At 39.0% G+C, this 27561-nt stretch overlaps 1 protein-coding gene across 3 annotated transcripts; it reads right to left on the reverse strand.

Annotated features, from left to right (window-relative positions):
* On the reverse strand, positions 1-26369 carry LOC132132616 (nipped-B-like protein B). Of its 3 annotated transcripts, none has more exons than XM_059545055.1 (47): positions 25980-26369; positions 22613-22756; positions 21879-22044; positions 21633-21763; positions 20806-20914; positions 20496-20647; positions 20195-20343; positions 19989-20070; positions 18679-19218; positions 15607-17265; positions 15315-15437; positions 14676-14864; positions 14483-14554; positions 14316-14405; positions 14097-14197; positions 13922-14008; positions 13608-13839; positions 11699-11850; positions 11390-11470; positions 11203-11303; positions 10997-11126; positions 10186-10268; positions 9514-9646; positions 9288-9431; positions 9113-9199; positions 8798-9018; positions 8579-8681; positions 8403-8501; positions 8173-8319; positions 7597-7731; positions 7106-7204; positions 6949-7002; positions 6342-6450; positions 6129-6265; positions 5695-5835; positions 5512-5605; positions 5259-5413; positions 4991-5081; positions 4724-4897; positions 4420-4610; positions 4231-4338; positions 3604-3804; positions 3316-3462; positions 2422-2750; positions 2142-2316; positions 1205-1387; positions 1-1113 (listed from the first exon to the last, which is right to left on the reverse strand). In XM_059545055.1, exons 2-47 carry the CDS (start codon positions 22674-22676, stop codon positions 748-750), a joined length of 8316 nt encoding a protein of 2771 aa, XP_059401038.1. In that variant the 5' UTR covers positions 22677-22756; positions 25980-26369; the 3' UTR covers positions 1-747. The 3 variants fall into 3 exon arrangements, with proteins under 3 accessions (XP_059401038.1, XP_059401039.1, XP_059401040.1); XM_059545056.1 differs by having other exon boundaries at positions 21663-21763; positions 25980-26368; XM_059545057.1 differs by having other exon boundaries at positions 15637-17265; positions 25980-26367.
* Positions 26370-27561: the final 1192 nt, after the last annotated feature.

Here is a 27561-nt window from a genome sequence, read left to right on the forward strand (position 1 = left end):
TAACAAAGAGAAGTAAAAAATTTATTGCAGTATTTGCTCCTCCACACATGCTGGGGGTCCCTCGTCCTGCTGTGGGGTGTAGAGACCCAAACGCTGACCCAATACATCAAAATCTACATTTACAACAAAAAAAATACCTCCCTTCCATGAAGGCAACAGATACTGCATGCTCTGCTTTCAACTGAATAAATTATGTCAGGAGACTCCATTTTACAGCACAAAAGAAGTAAAACATAAGCAGAGGAGATGTTTAAAAGTTTATTTCCCTGGAAACTGAGCTAAGCTAAAGAAACCCATCCGGTGCTAGGTTAAACTCCAAGGTCACTTTATTAAGAACATCAACAGACTAATTTTCAACAATCACTTTAGGTTTATTTCTTTGAACAGTTTTTTTTTTTTCGTCAAGAGATATAAACATTTTTCGTTTCTGTTTTGTGTTAAACTATGATACAGTGGAGGGGGATAAAATTCAAACAACCAAGTTGCTGCACAACAGCGAAGGAGCTCCGTTTCTTTCTTTTCCGTTTAAATTAAAAGATGTACAGGATACACATCTACATTTCCAAACAGACCACACTTTTAAAATCGTCATTCCTTAATTCGACCAGTTCTGTGTTGGATCTTAAAACCTGTGAGTCTGTAGTACTCTTTTCTCTCCGAATATGTTTACAAAACATTAAATCCTGATGAAGTTTGGCTGCTGAGAGTTTGTTGGGTGTAACAGTTCAAGAGTTAATACAGATTTAATTAGCTGGAAGTTCCTTCCTTGGCTGCGTATAGTGAACGTAAAGTCTGCACTACTTTGTTGGTCAGTTTGTGCGCACTTGTCAAGGCAATTTTCTTGTAAATAATGTCCGACTCCTTTATAGTGTCCACCCAAGGCACCAGTTTACGTCCGTCGCGTTTTCTGGCCTCTGCCCAGGTGCCGGAGTATGATCCGGCCATCCAGCGTATGCTGTATCCTTTGCTTGTCTTCTGAATAACACGCGCTATCTGCGGCCGGTCCTTATATTTGGGGCAGCAGATAGCAATGATGTCCTTGGCTTCCACCGTTTCGTTCATGTGACCTGATGCCTCTGCAGAATCTCCGCCTCTCCTGGATCTCCGTGATGACTAGAAGAGAGCAAACACATGGTGTTTTCAAGTGACAGTAACACAAGACATCAAGAGTCGAATGAAAACTTTAGCACAGGGGCTTTCTTACCCCAGGAGCCTTTTCGTCTGCATCACTGTCGTCATCGTACGACTCCGCAGCATTGTTCTTGGGGCTGGAGCTGGAGCCTCCTAGTAGAGCAGTGATGGCTTTATTTCTGGCGTGGGAATTGGCTGAAGCCTCTCCTTCCTCATCTTCCTCATCTGGGTCCAAGTGCTCCATCAGTACCTTAAACTGTGGAATAAAACAGTTAGAGACGGTCAATTTGACTCATTTTTGTGAAACAGTACAAACCGTTCACTTTAATAAATAAATTCATGTCAAATCAATGAGCTGTTTGTCATTACTTTTTTCTTAATATATTAACTGTCTTAACCTGTTATTTTAGCATTATTTATATAGTATTATAATCTTTATTAATATTTTAAATTACCTTATATATTGTACATATTTTTATTTGTTATTTAAAAAAAACAAACATTTAGCCAAATTTTTGTAACGAATTTATTTCTAATATTTATATTTTATTTAAGCTTTATTTCAATTACTGAAAATTTGTACTAGTTTTCGTTTTTTTATTGTTATTGAGTATATAAAAACAGTCATATTTTTATATTATGCATGTTAAACCATTAAATATATATTAAATAATTCTTCTTTATGTTTGTATAAAAAAATCATTAATGATTATTAAACCTTAAGTAATTTTCAAGCCATTTTATAGCAAAAAATTATATATATATATATATATATATATATATATATATATACACACACACACACACATATATATATATACATACATATATATATATACATATATATATATATATATATATATATATATATATATATATATATATATATATATATATATATACACATATATATAAAACAGAATAATTCTAATAAATTTAATTACTCAGCCTTTCTAAACAGCACTGTATGAGGCAAAACACAAATAAAAAGTGAAAATCAGAATGTTTACATCTAAATACTGTCTGACGACTCTCCTCTTGACATCGTAGGTAAGATCTGCATTGGACAGGCTGTTCGTCAGGTAGTCTAGTGTCTGCCGTGGGTTGAAATGCACATTGGCCTTCCTGTTTACAGCCTTATCATAAACCTTTGCAGATTCTGTAGGTGAGTATTTCAGAATTTTACTGCAGAAAGAGACAAAGAGGCGTTTGTTATGAAGCCAGGGCCATGAACACATTACAATAGATATTTCAGACCAGAATGAATTTGGATTAGCGATTTAAACTCACCTGTCAGAGAAGCCATAGAGGTTCTTAAGGTGCTGCTTGAGCATCAGGAGCAGCAAGATGCCCTGAGAGGCATTAGCAAAGTCCAATAAGGGCTCGGGGTTGTCAGGTAGACGCAGCATGACCTTGTCAACGTCCTCCAAGTCGAGGTCTGAATCGGAGTCAGAGTTCACTGCAGCGGATCGTCTGGATTTCTTGGGCCGACGGATGACTTCATCACTGCTATCACTATCACTGCTGCTTCCTCTGCTACTTTCATCCTCTTCCTCAGAGCCATATTTTTTCCCTCTTTTTTTCTTCTTTTCCCGTGGTCTAGGTTCCTTTAGCAAAGACTGCAATACAAGACAAGATTATTAGAAAAGGTTATGCCAGTCCTCACAAAAAAGCTACAAAAAGGACAAACAAAATTTATTTGTAAATACATTAAAACCTGTGATTTATATTATTATATTATATTATTATATATATATATATATATATATATATTATATATATATACAATCCTAAATGCAAATTTACAAAACTACTGAAACAAATGAAAAATTTAAAGCCAATATTAATAATTATATAATAATAAATAAAAATAAATTAATAAGTATATAAATAACACTTAAATAAAACTGTCTACATCGTTTTTATAGCTGTTTTTTTTTTAGAATTAGCCCTAAAAATGTTAATAAAATAACATAAAAATAAGGGCTAGCAAGCTTGGAATCAAATGTTTTGTTTGTAGATACTAATCAATTTATGTCTGCCCTAAATTAAGATTTATATCTACCATAATATTATTTAACACTTATTGTTTATTGAACAGTTTTCTAGACTACTGTGGGCTTAAGAGAGTTACAGTAAAAGGGTAGAAATTCAACACACTGACTGGTTGAGAAAGCAGCACACCTCTTTGAATGACTGCAGCAGGTTGCTGCCGGACACTGATAGTGTGATGTCTACATGGTGCATAATGAACAGCGGCTCTTCCTGACTCTGATATGGGAAGCAGGCGAGATTGTCTGCGACATACAACAGCAAGTTCACGTCTGACTTCTAAATGGGAAGAAAACAAAACAACATTCAAGAAACACTACAGGAAAGCATAAAATGTAGTTAAAGAAGATAATAATAATATAAAAGAAAATGTACCACAGAGTAGCGCATAATGCAAAACATGAAAAAAAGCTCACTAACCGCGTTGTCATCAAACAGGTTGAGCAGGGAGATGAGGAAAGCCCTGCGGTGTTGCCTGTTTCCACGCACCATGGTGTAGAGGTGAGCGCAAAGAGCTGTGTTTGTCTCATCCTGTCGGAAACCTCTGATTATCATGTCCTTTGAATCCACAATGGCTTGCTGCACCTGATAGGACATCTTCATCCCCGCCACAGCCTTCATCTGTTTGGATGGCATATACATCCAGAGTTATTTCAGCATAACTGACATATTATCAGATCTTTATTTCATATTTTTTTTTTATTTTTTCTGTTATATTTTAATTTGTAGTTTTTGATTGTGATGTGTGGTTTTATGTTTTTGTATATATATTAGTTTAAGTATTCTGTAAAATAGGTTTAGTTAGTTTTTATACATTTTTATTTCAGGTTTGGTTTTAGCATGTCAAGTTAAACCAAATGAAAACGAGAAATGTTGCTTTATATATCTATCTATATCAGATGTTAATTATAGCACTTGTTAGTAACAGCTCTGAGGATTTTTTCATTTCTAAAAATTATTATTTTACAAATACCTACATGTAATATATTACAATTTATTGCATCACTATTCATTATAAATGCAAGTTAGTTGTTCAAATCCACTTACGTGAATGAATCCTGTGTATTTCTTATCGATCTCCACCAGCTGTTGATCAGATTTATTCCTCATTGTGGGTTCCGAGTCGGTTCCCATTGCAATAAGATACGGAACACACTAATGGAGGAGGAAACAAACAAGTTAAACTAAAGGCTCTTTCAGACCGCCTTTAGGAGAAGTTGTGGAGTGGATACGTACCTGTACGGGATGAATGAGGCCTTGGCTGAGTGTCAGGGCGATTACATTGAGGGCAAAGTGCCGTACGCCGGATTGCGTGTGGAAAAAGCTCTCCAGCACCTGCTTGAGGTAGAGCTGCATGATAGAACTGCTCATGCCAGATGAGATGTCACCCATCTCCTTCAGGTCCTCCTGCTTAGACATCTTCTTCCCTGAAAAGACCAATGACAAAGAATGAGAATACAAATAGCTAACTGGATAGCTACTTACAAAGTGACAGCTGCATTGAGCACAGACGAGAAAATCCTTCAGAAATGACACTCACACTCCCTGTCGGCTTCCTGCATGCGCGAGTCTTCCTCCTGCAGGTATGTCTGCAGGTTCTTTAGCACCTGGATCTTCAGATTCACTGATGTTTTCCTGTCAGCCAGGAGGCAGTTGTAGAGGTTTTTCACATCTGAAGCAAACATTAGCCCTGGGTGCTGGATGAACAGGAAGCCTGGAGAACCAACAGATCATGGTTTTGTTCACTGTGAGTACAGTGAAAAGGTAAAAACAAGAAATTCAGTGATTATGGAGCATAAATATTTACCTAGACCAATGATGGCCTTGGTCTGCACCTCTTCATCCTCATTTTTAGTGAAATACAATAGCAGCTCCAGCACTTTGTCTTTTATGACCACCTGAAAGAGAAGACAACCATTAACCAGACAGGTATATATATATATATATATATATATATATATATATATAATTTGACTAGTTTATTATAGTCCATTATAGTACATTTATTAATGCTGAAAAATTTCTCCTGGGATTTAAGCCTTTTAAAATCCAGAGATCATGACTGAGGATCTCACCTTATTACTGCCTTTGAACTCCTCTTGGTCAAAGTCAAAGTGACGGCACAGGGCACCCACAGTGAACAGTGAACGCAGCAGAGCAGGTTTATTAGACACCAGTACGGTGCTGTTTGGGTCTTCCTGATGCTGCAACTTCAGCTTGTTTAGTGCTCCTTCACGTGAAAGAAGAAGAATTTTAGAGTGATTATCACTCTCAGGATCATCAAAAAAAAAGGAAAAAGACTCCTGGCAGGCACTGAAATTTCCTCACCATAGTATCGGTTGAAACAAGACCACACAAACTTGAAGTTATGGGTGACCTTATTGACGACCGCACCGAGACAACTCACGCAATGCTGCACCACCTGCAGGAAACAAGGCAGATGGCACCATGAAGCTATTCATCTGCAAACCGCTAGACATCAGAGTTACTGACACTTGCTCTTCAACTGACCGTCATGCCATATTTGATGATGAGTTTCATCAGGTCTTCTTCGATGGTGGTGAGGAAATTTTCACTCGGATGGTCCATCAAAGGAATAACAAGCTCCAGGATTTTAGCCACATTACAGATCACCATAAAATCACTTGAAGTCTGTAGGGACACAATAAGCACAAGAAGTGCCTTCACTCTCTGGCCTCTAGATGGCAGCACAACACCATTTATTGCAATACATCAGGGGTCACCAAACTCGGTCCTGGAGGTCCGGTGTCCTTCTCCAACTTGCCTGTAAACATCTGCCTGGAAGTTTCAAGCATGCCTAGTAAGACACTGATTAGCAGGTGTGTTTGATTAGGGTTGGAGGTAAACGCTACAGGTCACCGGCCCTCCAGGACCGAGTAAGGTGACCCCTGCAATACATCCTAAGTTCCCGACAGCATACTCACATTACACTTTGTAGTTAGATACGGCTGCATAGTCATGGCATGTTTCACCATCAGCTGGGGTCGGATCTTACTAAACAGGTACAGCGTGGTAATACAAGCCACTAGGCAACTGGACGTCAACCCCTTGTTCTCACAGTCTGCAAAACAAGAAATAACTCATCAAAAGTTCAACCAAGGTAAATCTTTTGCTTCATAATATAACACCGCTCATACCAGCGAGAGACTCCTCGTATTTCAGAATATGCTCCACGAGACTGTCCACCAGCTGAGCACAAGCCTTCCTGGCCGGTTTGTACGAGGCATCCTCTTCTGACTTTAACAGCTGTGACAACATTGATTACATCAGTGGTTAGGTTTTATATATATATATATATATATATACATACGCAATATATAACTGGAATATATATTTTTGTCAGCTAAAAAAAATGATATAAAAGGTGTGTGTGTGTGTGTGTGTATTTATATATATATATATATATATATATATATATATAAAATATTAATATAATATAATATAATATATATAATAATTTTTTTAGTTGACAAAAAAATATATTCCAATTCACAATTCTTCTGGAGTAACCTGGGGCTAATGCTATGTTCAATTCAACTCAGAAAGTCAGAATTTGCTTTCTATTTCGGAAAAGTGCAACAGAATGGATGTGAATGAGTATTTTGCTCTTCTGTCACCCCTTTTGGGGTTCAGACTTGCAACCTTTCAAGGTACTATCCCAGATCTTCTTGAAGCCCTAAATGCACAATTAAGCATTGGAAAAGCAAATCAAAATTGTCCTTGAACCATAGATGGGCAACTTACATTCTGAAGGAGCTGCTCAAACCAGTCGTAACCGGAATCCTTGCATGCAGCGACCTGAGAGACAATGATTCACGTCAGAGGGACATAACATGACCTTAAATGTGTATTATAGCACATGACTAGAGGTCAGATCTTTGACCACTCTGCAGATCCTTACCACGTCTGTGATGTTGAGAATCTTGCGAGTCATGGCCTGTTTATCATGATTAGGTGTAGGGGTGAACCACAGCTTCTGAAATGTCTCATTTACCAATTTCTGAATAAGAGATGGCAAAAAGAAACTGGTTATAACAGGGCTGAACAATAATAAAAATTGTAAAAAAAAATTAAAAAAAATCTCCCTTGTATAAAAAATTGGTGACTAAATTAATCTCTAATAATATAAAAAATACATCAAATATATATTTTTTTGCATTATTAGAAATTAATTTAGACCCCTAAATAAGATTAAAAAAAAAATGATATTATATATATATATATATATATATATATAATTACAAAAAAAATAATAGACCACTAGTATATAAAGTAAATTAGCTTAACAAAATTTTTGTTTTAATATTTTACAACAAAAACACAGAATACACAATTTTTACATTAATGTAAAATACATTGATTAATATAGATTGTAAGAGAAAAGCAACTAACCTTGATGCCTTCTTCGTCATTGACCCTCCTGATCATCTTTACACACATCTCTGTGATCTTGTTGAAGGTGGGCTGCTCCAGACAGATGTCCCGTAGGATTTTAATAACCCTCTTCCTCACACTGATGCCTGTGTCCTGCAGAAAACATTTCCCAGCACAAATCAGCCTACACAATGAATTCAAAAGGATCAGTTTTCACTGCTAGCTGGAAAAAAAGCATGTTTTAACTGCCAGTAATAAGGTACAGGTGGCCAATCATCATCACCACATAAACCCAGACAGAGTGATCAGCATGTGTTTTATTTCAAGGGTTTTGCCAAATACACAAACAAACAAACAAATAAACAAACAGGTGGAAATGGAATACTGATTTGGATATGGTTGTTCTTTAAAAAGAGAGAAATAAAAAAAATTCAATGAAACTGCTGACTGCTACTAAAGACTTCAAGCAAGCTATTGAGGAAATCTGTTAAAAACAAAGGGTCAAATATATATTTTTTGCAGTTATAATACAAAAAATATTTGACTGCAAAATTCTACGATTCAGACGATTATACATGCAAAAAAAGCACAAACCAGGATGCGCTCGATCAGCATATCGTAATACTGTTCAGTTAGCTGTGGTCGACTCAGTACGAAGCGCCCCAGCAGCTCTACCGCAGCTTCTCTCACGCTGGTGGAGTTGTCCATCAGTCGGCCATGAACTCCCCGCTGCATGTCCGACTAAACCAAAAAAAGCAAATGAGAATTCAAAATATGCAAATGAGTACATTACAAAGCTTAGGTTCTTTGGAAACTGCACTCACCCGAGCCAGAATGCTTGGATCCACCGCAACCACTTCAGAAAGACATTTCATGGCTTTAGTTCTCACTGCGATGGCACTTTCGCCGAGAACTCTCAAAATCTACAGACACAAATGGGGAGATGTATTATTGATATGCAATGCAAACAAAAATGCTGAGAGATGTGATGACTTCAAACCTGTGTGAGATAAATATCAAAGCTCTGTGCAAACGGCCTCATGGAGGCCAGATATCGCACAATAAGACACGAGTCCTCATAGTCAACAGCATCCGAGTTTACTCTGTAAGAAAACACATTTCAGGTGTCAAAATGCTTCTAAACGTATCACGTATTAGTTTTTGGGGTAAACTATCCCTGCAACAAAGTTGTTTTGGCAAAAATCGCTGCTGTTTGTACCTCAGTGAGCTGAATTTCGATGCTGAGGTCTTGATAACAGACCGGAGGAACTTCTTGCGCGCTTCAGCTTTCTGTAAGATCTCACCAGTGGTCTCGACGTCCCTGGCATGGTGCGGCCCATCGGACGAGTCGTCGTCCCTCTGACTCTGCGATTTCATGGCTTTCTCTGTCTCAGTGCTGGTGTCCCTGAACCACTGCGCGATGTAGAACTTCCGTGCAAACTTTTAAAAATGAAGACATCACAACAACATTAAAACCACTAGAGATTCTTAGGGTTGTTTTTCTCCTCACAATAATATGTCTGAATTTTCTCACCAATAGCGATGGGTCAGTCTCTACGTTCTCGTCCAGGTAACCCAGCAAAGCCTTCTGCAGCTGCTGAATCTCATCACCGCCTGAGTTCTTTAAAACACAAAATAGCATGAGTTTCTTTCAGACCAGGAGGGATTCATACATGCGATGGCACAGATGGGCGGACTCTGACGTTTACCTCTCCAAGGATGCGGTTAATTGAACGCTGGTCCATTGTGCTGGTGACAGCATCTTTGCGAAGGCGTGCAGCCACTGTGCCTAGATAATCCAAAGAGGCCACTCTCAAAGCCATCTCTGTTTGCTTATTACTGAACTGGTGAACCTACAAAGAGAAATCAGAGTGTTGTGTGGGTTTTCAAGTGACGGTGCACATTCTACCTGTGAAATATCAATCTGCAACTCACCAGCAGCCTTCCCAGAAGGCTCAGCAGCAGTTCTGCAGCTGGCCAATCAGGTTTATTTACGGTGGACAGTAGATCCTGAACAAAGTTCTCAAACAGTGGCCTGTAGTCATCCTCACCTTGCTTACTACCACACCTAAAAAAAAAAAAAAGAAATGAACACAAGTGTAACTAAATTTCCAAAAATGACAAGATTTTTTCTTTAAAAAATGAAATGTAGCAGTCATGTAGAAGCATATATCCAGAGCATCTGCTGCGAACTACTTTGCAGTAATATGATTCAGTACCGTCCCTGTCAAATAAACAGATGCCCGTCCCTCAGAAGAATTTACAAATAAATTAAACAAAAATGAACAAATAATAAATAAACAAATAAATTAAAACATTTAGAGACAGGGTTAAAAAACAAGTAAAACTACAACAATTTAGCGATGCAGGTGTTGTTTGTACTGAGATGGCATGGTTAAACCCTTAAATGAGCAACAGATGAGAGTAAAACAGGTGTTTCCTGAGACAGTGTACATGCTCAGCTTAAAGACGCAGTATGTAGATAAAAAACATGCATTACTGGTCCAAGAAGAACACTGCTTAAATATAGATGTCATAAAAGTTCATTTTCCCCAATATAAATGGGTGTAATTGTGTGGATGGAATAACGTCAGGGGCTTTTCTTACTTTTTGAGGAAAACGGAGAGGAAGTTTTGTGCTGTTCTCATTGCAGTCTCGTATGAGTTTGTGACTAATACATCCTGATCAACCTGAGAAAAAAAAAGAGAATGACTTTATAAAGTAAGACTAAAAGGCATAAAGAAAAAATTACAATATAGAACATTCTTTTTACAGAAGAGACTCAATAACTTGTAGTAATGTGTAATGTCATTTCGGCATGTGGCTATTAGGTAAGAATACAAACCAAGAACTAAAATATGCCCCCCCCCCCCCCCCCCCAAAAAAAAGGCTTTAAACAGGGTTTTCATGCTAATTTACCTTTAAACCCTATAAGTCATTTAAAATGACAACATGGAATATGTATATGACCTCAAAGGCTTAGGGTCAGTAAGATCTTTTTATTTAAGAAATTAATTAATTGCATTCAGCAAGGAGGCATGAAATTGATCAAAAGTGACAACAACGGCTTATAATGCACCAGATCAGCATATCAGAATGATTTCTGAAGGATCATGTCACACTGAACACTGAATAGCTGAAAATTCAGCTTTTGCATCGCAAGAATAAGTTGCATAGAAAATACCTATTTATTGCTGTTTTACCTAAATGTTTAATCCAATAAATACAGCCTTGGTGAGCATAAGAGATTTAAAAACATTAAAGTCTTACTGACCCCAACTTTTTTTCTTTTTTTTTTTTTTGGTGAACTGCAGAGTTCACTTCAGTGAACATCAGGGTATGTCTACTTAGTTGTTCATAACAGCAAGGAAAATCATTTTCCAACACCTCTGGAGATTCAGTTTAACTTAACTCTTACCTTTCTGTCATTATAATCATCTGAGTATTTATCAGAAGGTAGATGGACCACACACTGAATAAGCTGCAGAACCAGCGCGGTCACCATCTGAATGTACATGGGCTCCCCATCCATGTCACTGCTGTTCAGTCTAAACACACAATGCAGTCAATGCATATGCTCAAAAAGTGCCCTTGTCAGCTGGTAGAACAGACTGCAGCATATACCTGAAATTTCTTAAGTTTCTCTTGCTGGTTGGCAGTCTGGCAAGAGAGGTGAAGATCTCCTCCAGGATCAGCTGCCTGTGTTTCTCATATCTAGAGAAAATCTAGAAATTTCACAACACAACAGTGTTAGCTGCAGTTAGCAAAGCAAATTATAGTGTAAAGAAAGCTGAACTGCACTGGTACTTACAGCCGTCACTAGTTTAATTGCACAAAGCTGCAGCTCACTCACATTCTCAACAAAGAATGGAGTGATACCTAGAGACGAGACCTGTAGAGAGAGATACACAAGTGCGGATTAAATAATGTTGCTAATGGAAATGAAACCTTACTACATCTACATTCTAAACTCATGTTTCTGGCCTTATTCTGCTTGATACAGTGGTGTATGAAATGTTTGTCAACACAATATTTTACCAAAATGTAATAAGAGCTGTGTGCAGCAAAGAACAAGAGAATTTTATTTAGAAGCAGCAGCAATCAGAGATCAGACTCTTACCTGAAGGATGGTTGTGTCAGTCAACAGCTGAATCTCCAAGAGTTCAGACAGGTTACTGATAATATCACAAACTTTGTTGTAGAGCATGACAGTAACTTTCTGCTTGTGCGATGAGCACTTTGCTCGCTTGGCTTTTGAGCTTAGTGTTCCACCTGAAATGGACCAAGAATAGACATAATTTGGACAGTTGTTGTGATGACCAGGCATGATATCAACTAAGAACAAAGAAAAAAAAAGGAAAAAAATTAAATAAAAATCTGTTTATTATTATTTAAAATAATATTTTTATTTAAATTATAAAAAAATACATACTACTATAGCAGAAATACTAGTGTACTGTAAAATTTAAACGAGTATTTATTAATTATAATCATTTTAAACAACAAAATTATAATGAAAATACTAATAATAGTGTCATGTCTCATGTGGTGCTTGGTGAATGCTAGGTGTTAAAGGGGTCATATGGTGCGATTAAAATTTTTCCTTTCACTTTGGTGTTTTACAAGATCTTGGTACACATGAAGAAGATCAGTAAAGTTGCAAAGACTAAAGTCTCAAATCCAAAGAGATATTCTTTATCAAACTTAAGACTGCCCCCCCCCTCTAAAACCCGCCCCCACATTTTTATGTCACTGTGTGGAAATATTTGCATAATGCCGTCCAAATGTTCATGCAAAGAAAGAAGGTGTGGTTCCAGTAACCACAGTTAGCGTTGAAGCAGCCATGTCAGCGAGATGCTGTGTGTATCTAGGCGAAAGCAAAAGCACTTTATATCACTTTATTTGGCCTTCTGAAAGTAGATGCATTTAGGAATCTTTAAGATTACTTACAACAGAACAGCAATGCATTTTATGGACGAACGTTTCATGGACTTAGGATAGGGGATTATTTTGACTTTGCTATGACAATATGGCGCTTCTGAATCAGCTATTGTAAGTATGTTTTGTTATTAGTTTAAGTATTTGCTACTGAATGTTTAAATGCTGAGTTTTTGCGCGTCCCGTGTGTGTGCGCACACTTGTGTGAGAGAGACAGGGTCACACAGTGGAGTCAGCTGTCTTAACCGTCCGTGGCTTGTGTACTGCAAACACATACAAGCTTCATCACTGTCTGTCATGCAACTTTGTTCCCCTTTCGGTAAAACTAAGGACATTATTAACTGTCTTTACATTTATTTTGAAAGATGATAAAGGGGCGTTACATTTCCAACAAGTGCTTGCGGTGTTCGGCCAATCATAATGCACTGGGTCAGCTGGCCAATCAGAGCAGACTGCGCTTGTCGGAAGGAGGGAATTAGTAGAAGACGACACGTTTGAGAGAGGCGGGGCATAGAGGACCTCCAATAACAATAAAATAATGTGTTTTTTGAACATTAAAGCATGTCAACATATTCTGTTACACCAAATACACACGAGAAAAAAATATCTTTAAAAAAGCATCATATGACCCCTTTAAGAGTGTTTTCGCATAACCGCTACATGATGCCACTCGCTTGTGCAGTGTAGACAGAAATTATATGCATTTTAAATGTATTTGAAAATGCAGCATTTTTCCATAAGATTTTATAAATTGATGCGAGTCATACTTCAGGTCAGAAAATAAAGTAATCTGTATAAAAATATGGAAAAATTACATCCTTGGATAACATATACCCACTTTGTCCTATTAGTAAAGTTTCCAGTATCAAGCTGGAAGCAATTTCAGTTAACAATTACAGCCAATCAGAAAAAATTTGATAATAAGAGGCCAATATAGAGACACAGTCGGGACAAAAATATAAACCAGAATCAGATGTCTTGTTGTACAAGTACTTTGTGGCTCTTCCTGGTGGGGACAAAAACTCAAGTTAGCATGGAATAGAAATGATCTTGCAGGTTAAGATTTTACGGTGTTAAGGTGCAGGACTGACCGCCATGAGGGTTCACCCTGTAGACGGGGTCGTACTGCGGGTACAGTGTGTTCTGTAGATGGAACTTGGTGTACTGCACAACCCTCTCGATAACATCCTCAATGTAAACGGCCTTCGGCATTCGTGCTGAGGTCATGATGTTAAGAGCCGTCAGACAAGCATCAGCAGATTTGGTGACACGTTCCATGATGAGGTCCCGCCACAAACGCTCCTCTTCGTCCCTGTCGCTGTCCTGAAATCACAAGGACAGGGAACCTGTCAATGAGAGTCCATGGCAGAGCCATTCCACCAATAGAAACTACAATGATGCTTACATGATTCATGAGGGTGGAGAGCTTCGCACCATCTTGAATGTTTTTTTCCAAAATACTCTGGACCTTCACCATCTTATCAGATGGAATCTAAGAATAAAAGATCAGGTAATTATGATGTGTCCTGTCTCTTGAGATCTGAGATCTGTCCTGTCGACAGAGGTGATCCTGTACCCACCTTATGCATGATGCCCATAGCCTTTATTTTTGCTGTTTCACTGCTTAACTCAGAGAGCTGGTGTTTTCCGAGGAGCAGCTCCTGAGGAATCTCATCATCATCTACATTCATTAAATCAATTACTGTCAAATTTGCAGAAGCATTCCAGTACGGCAGAATCTGTAATAATTTGAACCTTCAATGTCAAATGTAATAATTTCTCCACATTTTTACATTTACCTAATGATGTCAAGTCCACATCTTCAAGGTTTTCAAGAATGTTGTCAACACTGGTGGAAAATCTCTTGAACGTGGAGGAGTCCATCATTTCTGTGGAGCACAAGTTGGATTACTAAAGATCTCAGCATTTCAGATTGCTCTACGCCGATTACAATCTGCAAGCATACCGTCCTCAGTCAGTTTGGGCTCGTAGGATTTCCTCTTTTTCTGCTTTTCCTTCTTCTTCAACTTTCTGGCGACTGTTGTTGAAGGATGTCAAATATCAGAGTTATTCGAATTCCACACTCCAACCCATTTGAGCAACAAAACTGTCAACACTGTCAACATAACAATTGCTAACATGTATAACTGGTCACTTACGATCACTCAGACTGGGAGGGGGTGAATCTTCATCCGAGTCCACAGGACTTCGTTCTCTGTGTCGACTGCCTGAACTTCTCCGGCTGTCGTAGTGACCTCCACTTCGTCGATGATCTCCAGAACCCCTCCGGTCCTTTTCTTCATATTCCCATGTTTTGTCTCGATCCTTTTTCGAACGCTTCGGGGGCACTTAAAGCCAAGAAGACAAAAAATTTCAATGGAATAGCAACTTAATCCATCTCAACTCTAAAAAATTAAGAAGAGGAGACATTATAATTCAGAAGATTATGGGTGACAGCCAGAAAAACTACTTCGAAAACAAGTTTTTCATGCAAACATGGGTTTATTCATCAAGATCATTTTGAATCTGGACTAGTGTAAGGACTGTCTTTGAAGCCATTAGAAATGGGAAGGCTTAAAGTGAACAACAATACAATTTGTATTTAATGTGAATTCAAAATAGATGTAAATTAACCGCATTCTGTAGGAATATTTTACCAATAGTTTATTAGTAACAACTAAACCAATGTATTGCTTTCCATTTATATTTTTGTACTAACATTGATGATGACACCCTGATTTGGGACAAGCCAGAACATTATGTGTGAAAACACCATTAGATACAGTATATTTACTTACGTTCTACAGAACTACTATCATCATCTGAGCTGGCTTCAGCATACTTGGGCTTGTCATTAGTGGAGCTGCGTCTGCGTTTATTCATTTTCACCCTCTCACACAGTGGCATACGGGAATCCATCTCTGCCAGCACATGATGAGGAAGTTCCGTTAACACTGAATAACTGAAGCCTCCTACAGAGAGGGCTACTCAAACTCACATTCAGACAATCTGTCAATTCAGTGTACAATGAACTTAAAAAAAACTCACTGGTCATAAAATATCAAGAAAACAGGGGTCACAAGGTCTTACTTCCAAGCGATTTTCCACAAGACGACTTACTCTTGCTTGACTTGCTCCGCGAACTACTGATCAACTTCTTGACCTCATCAATGGAAAGTTTCTTCAGAACAACAACAGGTTTTACGCCCTTATTGAGGTCCTCCACCAGGTCCAGTTTTTCTAATTTCACAAGTGGCTCGGAAAACAGTTCTCGTCGCATTTCCTGCATGACGTTACCATCTTTGTCTCGTTTCAACTTGGGAATGACAAAGTTTTTTAATGCACTCGATTTGCCCCCCAGAAGGTAGTTGGGAAATTCTGCCGTTTTTCTGTCCAAGGATGGTGGCTTGTGTCCATCAAGTCGGTTCTTGTCTCCACTCCGTTTCTCGTCTTTGTTGTTGGAAGTTTTGTGGACTGACCGTTCCTGTTTTGTTTTGGATTCTGCTCCACTACGAGGTTCCTGCTTCAACCGAGGACTGTTAGGATGGGAGCGCTGCTCAGGAGATGGCTTGTCACTGGACTCTGTTGATTCTGTATGGCGTTTCTTTTCTTGGTCTCGATCCCTGTTCCGATCTTTATTCCGGACCCTCTCCCGTTCCTTTTCCTGATCTTTCTCTGTATCCTTGTCCCGATCTTTATCCCGGACCCTCTCCCGTTCCTTTTCCTGATCTTTCTCTGTATCCTTGTCCCGATCTTTATCCCGGACCCTCTCCCGTTCCTTGTCCCGATCTTTTACCCGCTCCTTGACCCGATTTTTAACCCGCTCTTTATCTCTATCTTTCTCCCGCACCTTGTCTTGATCTTTCTCCCGCACCTTGTCTTGATTTTTCTCCCGCACCTTGTCCCGGTCTTTCTCCCGCACCTTGTCCCGGTCTTTCTCCCGCACCTTGTCCCGATCTTTTTCCCGCACCATGTCCCGATCTTTCTCCTGATCCTTATTCCGCACCTTGTCTCGATCTTTCTTTCCCTCCTTGTCCCGATTTTCCCCTTCCTTTTCCTGGTTCCGATCTACGTCCCGGTTGTGCTCTACCTGGCTGGACTTTGATGTATCTGGTCGTCGGACTTTAGGATCTTCACTGTCCCAATCTTTTTGCCTCTCCTCTTTACTCTCTTGAGTTGACTCCAAACGTCCTTCCTGTTTTCTGGAAGTTTCATGACCTTTTGCCTCAGGCCTTACTTTTTCAGACATACCATCATGTCTGTGCTTGGAAAGATTCAATCTTTTTTCTGAACTCCCTTTGTTGGTGATCTCATGGCGGTTCTCATGCTTGTGTTTGGGAGTCTCTGATCGCCCATCTGAAGTGGTTTTCTGTGGTGTAGTTTCCAACAGTTGCTTGATGACTTCAGGACGTCCATCTACCTTCCTCTGCACCTCTCCATCTGTCTTTGATTTGAGCCGCAAGACCCCGGTGGTTTCAGAACCATCTTCAGGCCAGCGCTGGGCCTCTGTTGCAGGGACAGGACAGGAGTCCACTGGCCCTTCCACCCTGCCTGCCTGTTGCAGGTCTATACTGACCATCAAGGCCGGACGACTGGCTCCATTACTAGCGGCACAAGCCTCTTGAGGTACCAGTTTGTTCCCAGCATTGCACCCGCCACCCACGCCACGTGTTCCAGAAGAGCCAGCGGTGCCTGCAGCTCCTGGTTCCTGAGGATACGAATCCTGCTTTCTTTTCTTCAGGGGTTTGTCTGCAGAATTTAAATCACACAGGTAAGTAGTAGTATTTAACATGTAAATTTTCATCAACAATATGAGTGAACCCTGCAAAACTCTCTGGCTCGATGCTATGGTTTTTCATGGTTGCCAGGGCACTGCTGTGTGGTTGCTAAGTCTTTAGCATGTTACTATGTGGTCACTAGAAGGTTCTGGGTGGTTACCAGGGAGCTTTTGTATTTGTAATTGCTAAGGAAAGGTGTTATAACATTACTATATGGTTGTTAGAATGTTCTAGGTTGTTGACAGGATGCTGCTATGTGGTTCTCAAGGGTTTTTTATTGGTTTTAAGCATGTTACTCTGTGGTTACTTGGGAACTGGCATATGGTTAAGCTGTTACTATACAGTTGCTAGGAATGCTTTTAGGAGGTTACCAGGGTGCTGTTTATTGGTTGCTAAGGTAAACTCATTGGCAGTAAACAATTTACCCTTCGGTTGTCAGGATGTTCTGGGTAGATGCCAGGATCCTGCTATGTAGCTTTTAAGGTGTTCTGAATTGTTGTTAGTGGTTATTAGCATGTTCAGGATGTTTGCCAGGGTGTTGCTAAGTGGTTGCCGAGGAAGGTCTTATTTGAAAATTCAGGGTTGTTTCCAGGATGCTGCTATGTGGTTCTTAGGGTATTCTGAATGGTCGTTAGAAAGTTACTACATGGTTGTGGATGGTTGCCAGTATATTGCTTTGTGGTTGCTAAGTTGTTCTGATTGGGTTCATGCATGTTACTACGTGGTTGCTAGGATGTTCTTGGGTGACTGCCAAGGTCCTGCTTTACAATTGGTAAGGTAAGGTGTTACTATACAGTATTAGAAATGTGGTTGCTGAGATGCTCTGGGTGGCTGCCAGGGAAGTGCTTTGCAGTAGTTAAGGTAAGGTGTTATTATGATATTATGCATTGCAAGGATGTTCAGGGTGGGTACCAGGATCCTACTATGTTTTTTTTTTTAGTTGTTTTGAATCGTTTTTAGTGGTTGCTAGGGTGCTGCTTTCCAGTTGCCATAGATGGTGGTTGTCAGGATGGTACTGTGTGGTTCTTGAAGTATTCTGAATGGTTGTTCTAACAAAAGTTAACATGTGGTTGTAGATGTTGCTAGGACATTGCTTTGCGGTTGCTAAGTTGTTCTGATTGGTTTCTAGCATGTTACCATGTGTTGCTAGGATGTTCTGAGGCAATTTCCAGGGTCCTGCTTTGCAATTGGTAAGGCAAGTTGTTACTGATGTGAATGCTAGGATGTACTGAGTGGGTGCCAGGGGATAGCTAGCAGTTGCGGCTATAAGCGTTGCCAGCATGTTAACATTTATAAGCACCAGTAATAAAAAGCGGTTATACAGATTATTAGATAATCAATTAAAAGCATGCACATCAAGTGACAACTAAAAAATAAACACAACCTTTATCTTGAACTTCCTTAGAGCAGCGTTCTCGTTCTATAGCGGATTCCCTCTCAATCCTTTCGATCTCAGCAAGAGCATCCAGCTCTGCCTCGTCGTAGGGGGTTCCACTAACTACCCCGGGTTGCTTGGCTGCAAGTGCCCCAGTGTTCTGTAGTACAGGAACCTGTTGGTAGGCCGACTGCTCACCCGATAGACACTGACCTACGGAGAGGCGTTCCTGGGGGTTCCTGTGATATGGTGAGCTATTGCACGATAGTTCATTCTCAGCCTCTGAGCCATGCTCTACCACAGATAATGGCTCAGCTGACTGCTCAGTCTCAGAAGACTTCACTCGAGACAACTTTATTGTTAGCTTTGTGGAGTCTTTAGTGGGTGAGCTGACAATGTCATACATGGCACCTTTACCTCCCTCCTCCTTCATTAACTTTTTCTGTTTCTTTTTCCGTTCAGGTGAGTCCAAGAGGAGGTCAGAAGCAGCATCTCTTGGGGAGGTGTAGGGTGGAGGAGACTGAAGAATCAAGGGCGGCCGAGATCCAACTGAAATTTAACCAACCCAAAGGTGAAAAGTCATACTTTGTAAATCAGCAATATGGCAACATAATAAGCATTTGGTAGAGTTTGGTTGGTTTAATTTCTGCATTTTTGCACATCCACATTAACCCTCCATATCAATTTGATAAATCAGACCTTGTGAATCCAAACCCTCTAAAAAGGTCCTAACATAGGATCATAATCACCCTGTACTGTAATACTACTGGAAAATAATGATCCTAACCTTTGTCTCCATACAGAAATCTCAGTTAACCCAATTCATCATTTTGTGAATCATAAGCCCAGAGACTGTAGTGTACGGTTTAGCTTAAATGTGTACTATAAATAAATAGTGCCCATAAATGTCTTTTGAGACAATATTCTCAAGAGTAGAGGCTTGGACCGAGAACTTAACAACTTAACAAGAGGAGAGTATTATTTCTCCCAGCTGCTTGTCTCCGAATATATTTTCTTGGGAGAACAGCAAGCATAATCATGCTATACAGAAAAGTACAAGCATATGTGTAAAGGGTGTATGTTCAAAGTGACAATAACACAAATTAAACAGTGAATCTGGCAATGTCTCACCCTGAATTGCTACCTACTTACAGTGGTACACATCTGGCACTAGTAAGCACTGTGGTAATCACAGGTGAGACTGCTGCAAAGATACCCAAAGTACAATGTGAAAAGAAACCAGTAGGAGTTAAATTAGGGGCCTAAAAGCATACCATATCAAAAAATGGTATAGGTACAAAAATGGAGGTTCAATCTACCTTTCGGAGTCCCTTCACTTCCAGCAGGGGAACATATGGAGCGTACAGGAAAGGAGGCGTTTCTCATAGCGGGGTCACTCTCCTGTGAAAACAGGTTGAAAACTGTGCTGTTAATACAAATCCAGGCACAATCTAATAAAGAAAAAATAATTTGGAGGCAGAAATGTATATAGGGGTTATAAAAACGTCTTTTGGAAAGCACTCACATCATTTCCAAGTCTCTGGACAATGCTGATGTACTCATCGTTGGAGCAATGCCTTGCATTATGGTTGGAGTTACCCGACACTTGACAGGAGACCTTGTTGTCATGGATGTTTCTCATGCCACCAGGAACTATTGGACTGGATACGGATACTGCAATACAGTAAACAACTTATGCACCAAATTATTCTTATTTGTAATAATTTTGATTGATTCATTTTTCACAATAAGAACAAGAACATGCATTAAGAAATTAAATACACATCCTCTTGAGGTTCTCATTAGAGAGAAGACTGGAGACTCACCTTGCTGGATCTGTTGGTGCTGAGGGTAGCTGGGTGGGTGGCTGAACTGCATGTAGCCTGCAGGGCTCTGTGGTGCATACGGGCTGGGCACTGGACTGTTCTGCTGTGGCATGTACCTGGTACCAGAACCTGCCGGAGGTTGAACATATCGGCTGTCGAGTAAGAGCAGAACTGGTCAGTATACAGAATGGAAATGGAACCAGGTTTTTCTGCATATTTTAATTCCTTTAATCACACTAGATGGAGTTAAATGGTTTGCTGTTTGCCACTTACCTATCTAACCCAAACAAAAAGGAAACTGAAACAGTACCTGGGAGGGCTTGGAGTTATAGTGGTTTGCTGGTAGTTTGATGCCGGACTTCCATGCATTGAATTCTGAGGCATCTTGTATGGTGATATCATTGGCTGTTGCATTAAACCTTCAAAGCATAAAACAAAGACTGTCAACAAATCATGGGTTTAAAATGTTGACTTCATGGGTCAAATGACATGGCAATTCAAGCTCACATTTGTCATGCTATCTGACTAGAACTCCAATGAGTTTGATTAAACTCAGTCAGCGATAAAATAATTTTGTGACCCAAATGTAAAAAAAAAGAACACTTACAAATACTTTCACAAATACACTACTGTTCAAAAGTTTGCAGGTAAGTAACAATTTTTTTAAAGATTTTTTTGTTTTGTTTTTCCCCAGCAAGGATGCATCAAAGATCAAAGGTTTATCCAAACTGACAGCAAAAACTTATGTTCTTTTGAACTTTATATTCATCATAGAATCTGGAATAAAATGCATATTTTCCATAAAAATATTAAGCAGAACATTTGTTTTCAACTGTGTTTGATGAAATAGATGCAACCCTTATTGAGAATAAGAGTTTTTTCCAAAAAAATAAAAAACACCTAACAAACCCTTGCCAATGCCAAACTTTTGACCAATAGTGAATGCCCAGAGCCAAAATGATTATATTATGGCAGTTTCATACATGTAAAATTATAATTAATATTACCACTATTTCACACTAACTATAGTCTGGAAAATAAAAAAAATGGGATTTCTAATCCAGGGAGCTCTAACAGAGATCACAGAATAAAAGCATGCCCAGACTAAACAGCTTTATTTCTGCAGTTTCTCCTTACCGCCCTGAACCCCATATCGGGTGGGCGTACTTTTCTCCCTGAAGAGATTGGGATTCCTGGATAGCACCGTCTGCAGCAGTAGAGGCACATCTCCTTCTGGGTCATCACTGCCCAAGTTGTCCTTCAGCTCTCTGCATGTAAAACCACAAAGATGGAATCTGATTCACAGATATTTCAAATATCATGTAACATAAACACATTTGTCGAGGATGTACTGGAGGAAGGAGACCGAGGTGAGATACCCACATGTGCTCTGTGGACACCTGGTTGAGGCTGTGTGCCAGCTGAGACACAAGCGTGTCGTCCCGCCGGGACAGCAGACAGCTGACCTCCTCGGCGATCCTCCCATTATACAGCAGGCTCTTAGTGGTAGTCACAGGTAGAGGGGAAGGGAGAGGCAGCTGATTTAACACTGAGAAATAAACACACAAAAAAATTAGTCATTCCTTATTACAACAGGAGACATGAAATATTTTACTCATTTCTTCGGGACTCCCTGTTTTAATTCAGACACAAAAAAAATGATTGCCTGTACAAATCAAGGCCAAGCCCTATCAATTCGAAAGAATCAACATCTTCCATAGCCAATCAATAGAGCACGTTCTTCAGTGTATACCATCTGGATGAATATTTACACTTTTCAAGATACACTAAGTCATTTTCACACCCAAAGAGAAATCAATAGTACTTCCCATAAATTTGTTTATCTGTGTATGACAAAAATATTTGTTATTCTACATAAGGATGATTTCCCTCTTATGGTGGCCACCATGTTCAAGTCAAATGATGAGCTGAACACTATGAACTCTGTCCTGATAAGACTCCTATTATCGAATAATTTCAGTAATAAAAGTTATGAGTCATAATTATTAAATAATTAACATTACTAAAAGCATCTTTAAGAGACACAGCATGTATAAATAATATGTTAAGGAAGGTTTGTTATACAAGTTCAGGTACCAAGCATTTGTGCAACTTACGGTCAGTGAGGCTTGCGATCCCAGCGAGAGTGGTGATAGGAACATGAGGCATATCCCCATTCATGCTGAAGAAGGGCAGGGAGCTCGCGTGGATGCACAGGTCGCTCAGTGTCGCTGCTCACTGATCCACCTTTACATCTTTTACTGCAAGAGAAAGAAAAAGGACAAAATGACAATCATCAGGTTCAATACTATGAGCATTTTCTTTTCGGACATATAGAAACAATAGCACAGTACGACAATACACAATTACTTACAATTTTACACAACATTTACATTTTGCTGTCCTTTTGAACCTTCTATCCATGAAATAATTCTGTTTCCACAAAAATATTAAGCAACAACTGTTTGCAACATTGATAATCAAAAGAAATGTTTCTGAGAAGCAAATCAGCAAGGATCATGTGACACTGAAGACTACTTTTAAAAACATTTCATTACATCCAGACATTTGAATGGTAGTGTATATTTTTTCACAAATAGTTTCACCTCCATAATAGTGATGAAAACTTTACCATCACCACATTTTTCCTCATAACATGATCACTAGTTGTTTAATAAACATGATGACACTGATGGCTAGCACTGGCATCTGGAAATCTATAAAATAAAAATTGGAGCCATAAATGAAAAACCTTCCTTTTAAACTTACCATATGCATTATGCATGGAACAAAAGAGGCACCAAGCAAGGGCAAAACTACACAAGCATCTGCTCATCAAATGGGCTTTATTTTGAAGTTGCCCCTCCCCCCTATGCTTCTATAACCGCCTCCATTCCTCTAGGAGGGTTCCTCATCAGGCAGTGGGCAGGCTGCAGGAGACACAGTCCTGTTGAAACAGAAAGGTCTTCCCCAGACGGTTGCAACAAATTTGGAAGAACAGAGTTTGGCTTCAGCTGCATTCAGCTGCTCAAGAGCCAATCGTTTCCTGTAGAAAACCTCCAGAGTCTCAGTGAGACTCCAACATCGATTCCAAAACATAAAAGACATGCCGCTGCCTGCGGATGCCCTGCGTTTTACTGCTATAAGAGCAACTGGAAGCAGTGGAATGGAGGAAAGATTCAGAAAATACAACTGAAAAGAAAGAATTACTTGAGATGAATTGCAAAAAAACAAACAAACAAAAAGAAAAACATTATTTTTAATGTGCAAAAATGTTTTGCAATCAAAAAAGAATTAATTAATATTTACATTTAGAGATAGATTTGGAGAATCTGCAATATTAGTTATTATAATTATATTCGAAATTAACCTTGAGCATTCGAGAACATCAGGTATGATTTTATATAGCCTAAACAGTACGTCTATGAACTTGCAGAATAATCCACTAATTCTACAGGTGGTTCTAACAGGCGGTAATCTCTAATTGAGGGACACGATCACATAATATTTAGACCATAATTACACAACAACACATACAAAAAGCCCCATAGTTTGTGCAACACAAATTCAAACATGCATGAGGAGACAGAGTTTCATAGTCTTTGGACTACATAGGCTGCTATATGAAGCTATATTTATGTACATAAAAGGTCCTGATCGGTTCTCTGTCTCTCTCTATGTACTACATAAAGTTTGGGTGACTCATCATGGTGCCTTACTAATGGACTAGACAACAGTGCAATAGTGTAACAAAACCAGGAAAACTGCTGTTTCTTATTACACAAACATTTATCCAAGTAAAATGAAAGACCACAGGAAAAAACACACAGCAAAAGCATCAAGAACTGGCAAGTCATTTAAAAGCAATACATTTCAGCTCAGGACAAGCTTTATCATGTCTGCTAATTCATTAATGGTAAATATATTAACATGGGTCTCCTATGTGAAATCTCATTCCCAGATTACAGCCACAGCTCAATGTTTCTCCAGCCACAGCTGCTCCAATAAAACACCACAGCAATTTAAACCAACAAATCTGGCAGTCTTGTCATAATTGTGAGCGATTTCAACTGTAATCCCTTCTCTGAATCTACCGTTATGAAGCCAGAATCTTGGCAACAGACTGAGAACTTTAAATTTACGTTTGGTTTTTGATTTCTGCATGTTTTGGATAAGAACTACTAAAGCTAACTGAATCCTTGCAGCATTTCATTCATTCATTCATTCATTCATTCTTTGCGGTCATAAATCTTTCAAAACTGTATTTTTAAATCAATAAAGCCTCAATGTTCTGTTTTAAAATACATTTATTTTCTATAAATTGTTTATGAAAGACTGATAATTCTGTGCTTTATAAACATGTATTACTGTCATAAATATTCAGAGTTTGAGCATTATAAATGTTTAAAAATTTTGTGTAAGACATTACTAATCTCACCACGACTTTAATTCATATTAATCTTTACATACCTTTGTATTCAGAGATAATTCTCATAACTCATTTCATTTTTGTCTTAGTAAATGAATATTATATTGAGCTGCAGGTAAAGCCCTTCGGATTCCAATAATTCATTTATATTCCCTTCACACGGCCAGCTAGTTATGAATATTTGGATAATTACTCTGTCAAAACCATGACTGATAGATATCTGATTATATATTTTATCTGATGAATTATTACAGGCCAGTGTTATTCAATATAAGAGAGCATTGATTGCTCTTTACTTTGACAGATTCTCTAAGCTTTGCTCTAATCAGATGTTGTGGATCTATTAATCAAACTATTCTGATGTCTCACAAGTTCAGCTTTAATAGGGTAGTACTGTTTATTCTGATGGATAATTAATCAATCAGGTTTACTATCTAATCTTGATGGTTATGGTATTGTTTACTGAGCTAGATGGTAAATAAGACGTGAGTTTTGTTTATTCTGACACAGCTAATGAGAATTTCTTAATATGATTTTTGTTTATAGTTATTCTGATGGCTAATAAGTTTTCCTGGAATATGAGAGTATTGTTTACTCCGATTTATAGTTAATAAGCATCGTTCTGATATGATTGTGTGTACTCTGTCAGATGCTGGAAACGGTTTTACACTAAAAACACAGTACCGTTTACTCTGATAGAAGGTGAATGGGGTTTACTCTGAGAGGACAGTATTGTTTACTCTGGTCTGCGGAGCTGCAGGCCTGTATGACTCTTATCTCCGGGCTTCAGTTTCAGCTGCACACCTGCATCTCCAGATGAGCCCCCTGGACCGGTTGAGTCCTTTTAAACGGCCCGTTTTGGCCTTTGCGTTCGCGAACCATCCGAACCGCGGATTCGCCTGCGGGCCCACACCGAGCTAACGCGTATGCTAACACTGAGCAAGGGCTGCACAACACATATAACCTTTCGGAAAGTCCAAAGCACGTCCCACCCCGACACCGGGCTACTATGCTTTCCCGCTCGGAACCAGCGAAAACGGGTCCGGCGCATTTACCTGAGGCTCTGTTGTTGAAAGGTGAAGATGGAGGGGTTCGGGCTCGCTGTGTCCCTCTCACAACAATAATCCGGGTCGCACCGCTTCCTCTCACTGTAAACATGAAGACGGACGGGCGACGGTCATTCTCCTCGCAGGCGCCAGCGGAAGCTCGCACTTTACTCCGGTCGATGGAAGAAAGGATTCGGTACCGAAAGGCTCCTGGGCGCTCATAAAAGAATCCACACAGACTCTCTCTCTCTCTCTCGCAGAACAAAATGCCGACCGGAAGCACTGCTGCTGGAATGACTCCCTCCACCGGCGCCGAACCAACCAGCAGCGACCCGCCGACTTCCGCTGCCTGCTCTCCTTCTTCCATCCGCTGCTTCCCATCCTCTTCTCTATCATCCTCCACTCTGCTCTCCTCTCCCTCCTACCCACTTCTCTGCTCATTCACGCTTTTGCTTTCTAAAATTACAGTAATTCAATCGTCTGAGGCGTGTGTTCATTAAATGTGTATAAATAAGGTGATGGCTTAAAAAGAAAATACACGTTTACATTTAAGACAAAACAGCAAAACCATTGTTTTTTGTCACACACTAGTCAATTTTGGGGTTTTGCGCTATTTTGCTTCCATAACAATCGGAGTAGTGGAAAGCAAACATCTAAAATACACATTTAAGTGTTTAGTTTATCAAATTGTATTTTAATTAATTTGATTAATGTATTGTATCATGCATTGAGCCCATTTAAACTGGGTTTATGTAAATGTTTACATTCCTGTTCTGGAAATGTATGCAGTTTAGTGCTTTTTAATTGGATAATGCATAATTAGCATATTAAAATATAACATTTCAGATAACTTGTAATTCAAAATTATTATTAAATGAACGTGAATTTTACACAAAAGGAATATTCAGACAAGGTATATTTTGTTCATGCTAGTATATGCATATGGATACAAGCTCAATTGCTCCCTCTCACGGTGCTAAACTAATAATGGCTGTTATTTTAGGAATAAGGGACAGTCATACTGTAACTTCGGTATAGACATATACCTTAAACTTGTGACTATTAAACATTTGCACCTGGAAAAACTATGCAATTCATTAAACATCTGTTGACCTAGACTATTGACAATTAGCATAAACTGTTTGCATTTATATTTGTCTTGAGGACAGAATTCTCAAGTAATATTCTAATATAGGAGGGTTTTAAACTTAATTTTTACAGAAAGAAAAAGAAAATAATAAAAGAAAATATGTTGAAATATAGCCTATATTAAAGTTAACAAATACAAAGAAAAGAAAGAAAACATGTTCTTTAAGCGGTCATTAAAGTGACATGCACATATTTTCCTAAAATATAGCAAATATGTTCTTTCATTAACAATGCGGATCATAATGCATTCAGCCAATTTTGACAGTTGACTCTTATTGTAATGGAGCTTTTGTCGCCTGAGGAAAGCCATTGTCCCCTAGATGGCAGCATATGTTCATTTATAATGATCCAATAGGCTGGAACTTTAGTTGTGCTTTAGTTTATTGATAAATTTTCATTTGTAGAAACTGTTTATCCAAGCTTTTCTTGCCATTATGTATAA

Source organism: Carassius carassius, chromosome 49 (genome assembly GCF_963082965.1).
Source record: "Carassius carassius chromosome 49, fCarCar2.1, whole genome shotgun sequence".
NCBI classification, from domain to species: Eukaryota; Metazoa; Chordata; class Actinopteri; order Cypriniformes; family Cyprinidae; genus Carassius; species Carassius carassius.

Excerpts from the sequence above, each read along its gene's own strand:
- LOC132132616 (XM_059545055.1), bottom strand. The coding sequence starts at position 22,676 with ATGAATGGGGATATGCCTCATGTTCCTATCACCACTCTCGCTGGGATC. Across the intron at positions 9,432-9,513 it reads GCCTTCTGGGAAGGCTGCTG|GTTCACCAGTTCAGTAATAA; the intron begins GTGAGTTGCAGA and ends TTCTCTTTGTAG. Across the intron at positions 3,805-4,230 it reads AATACACAGGATTCATTCAC|ATGAAGGCTGTGGCGGGGAT; the intron begins GTAAGTGGATTT and ends CCATCCAAACAG.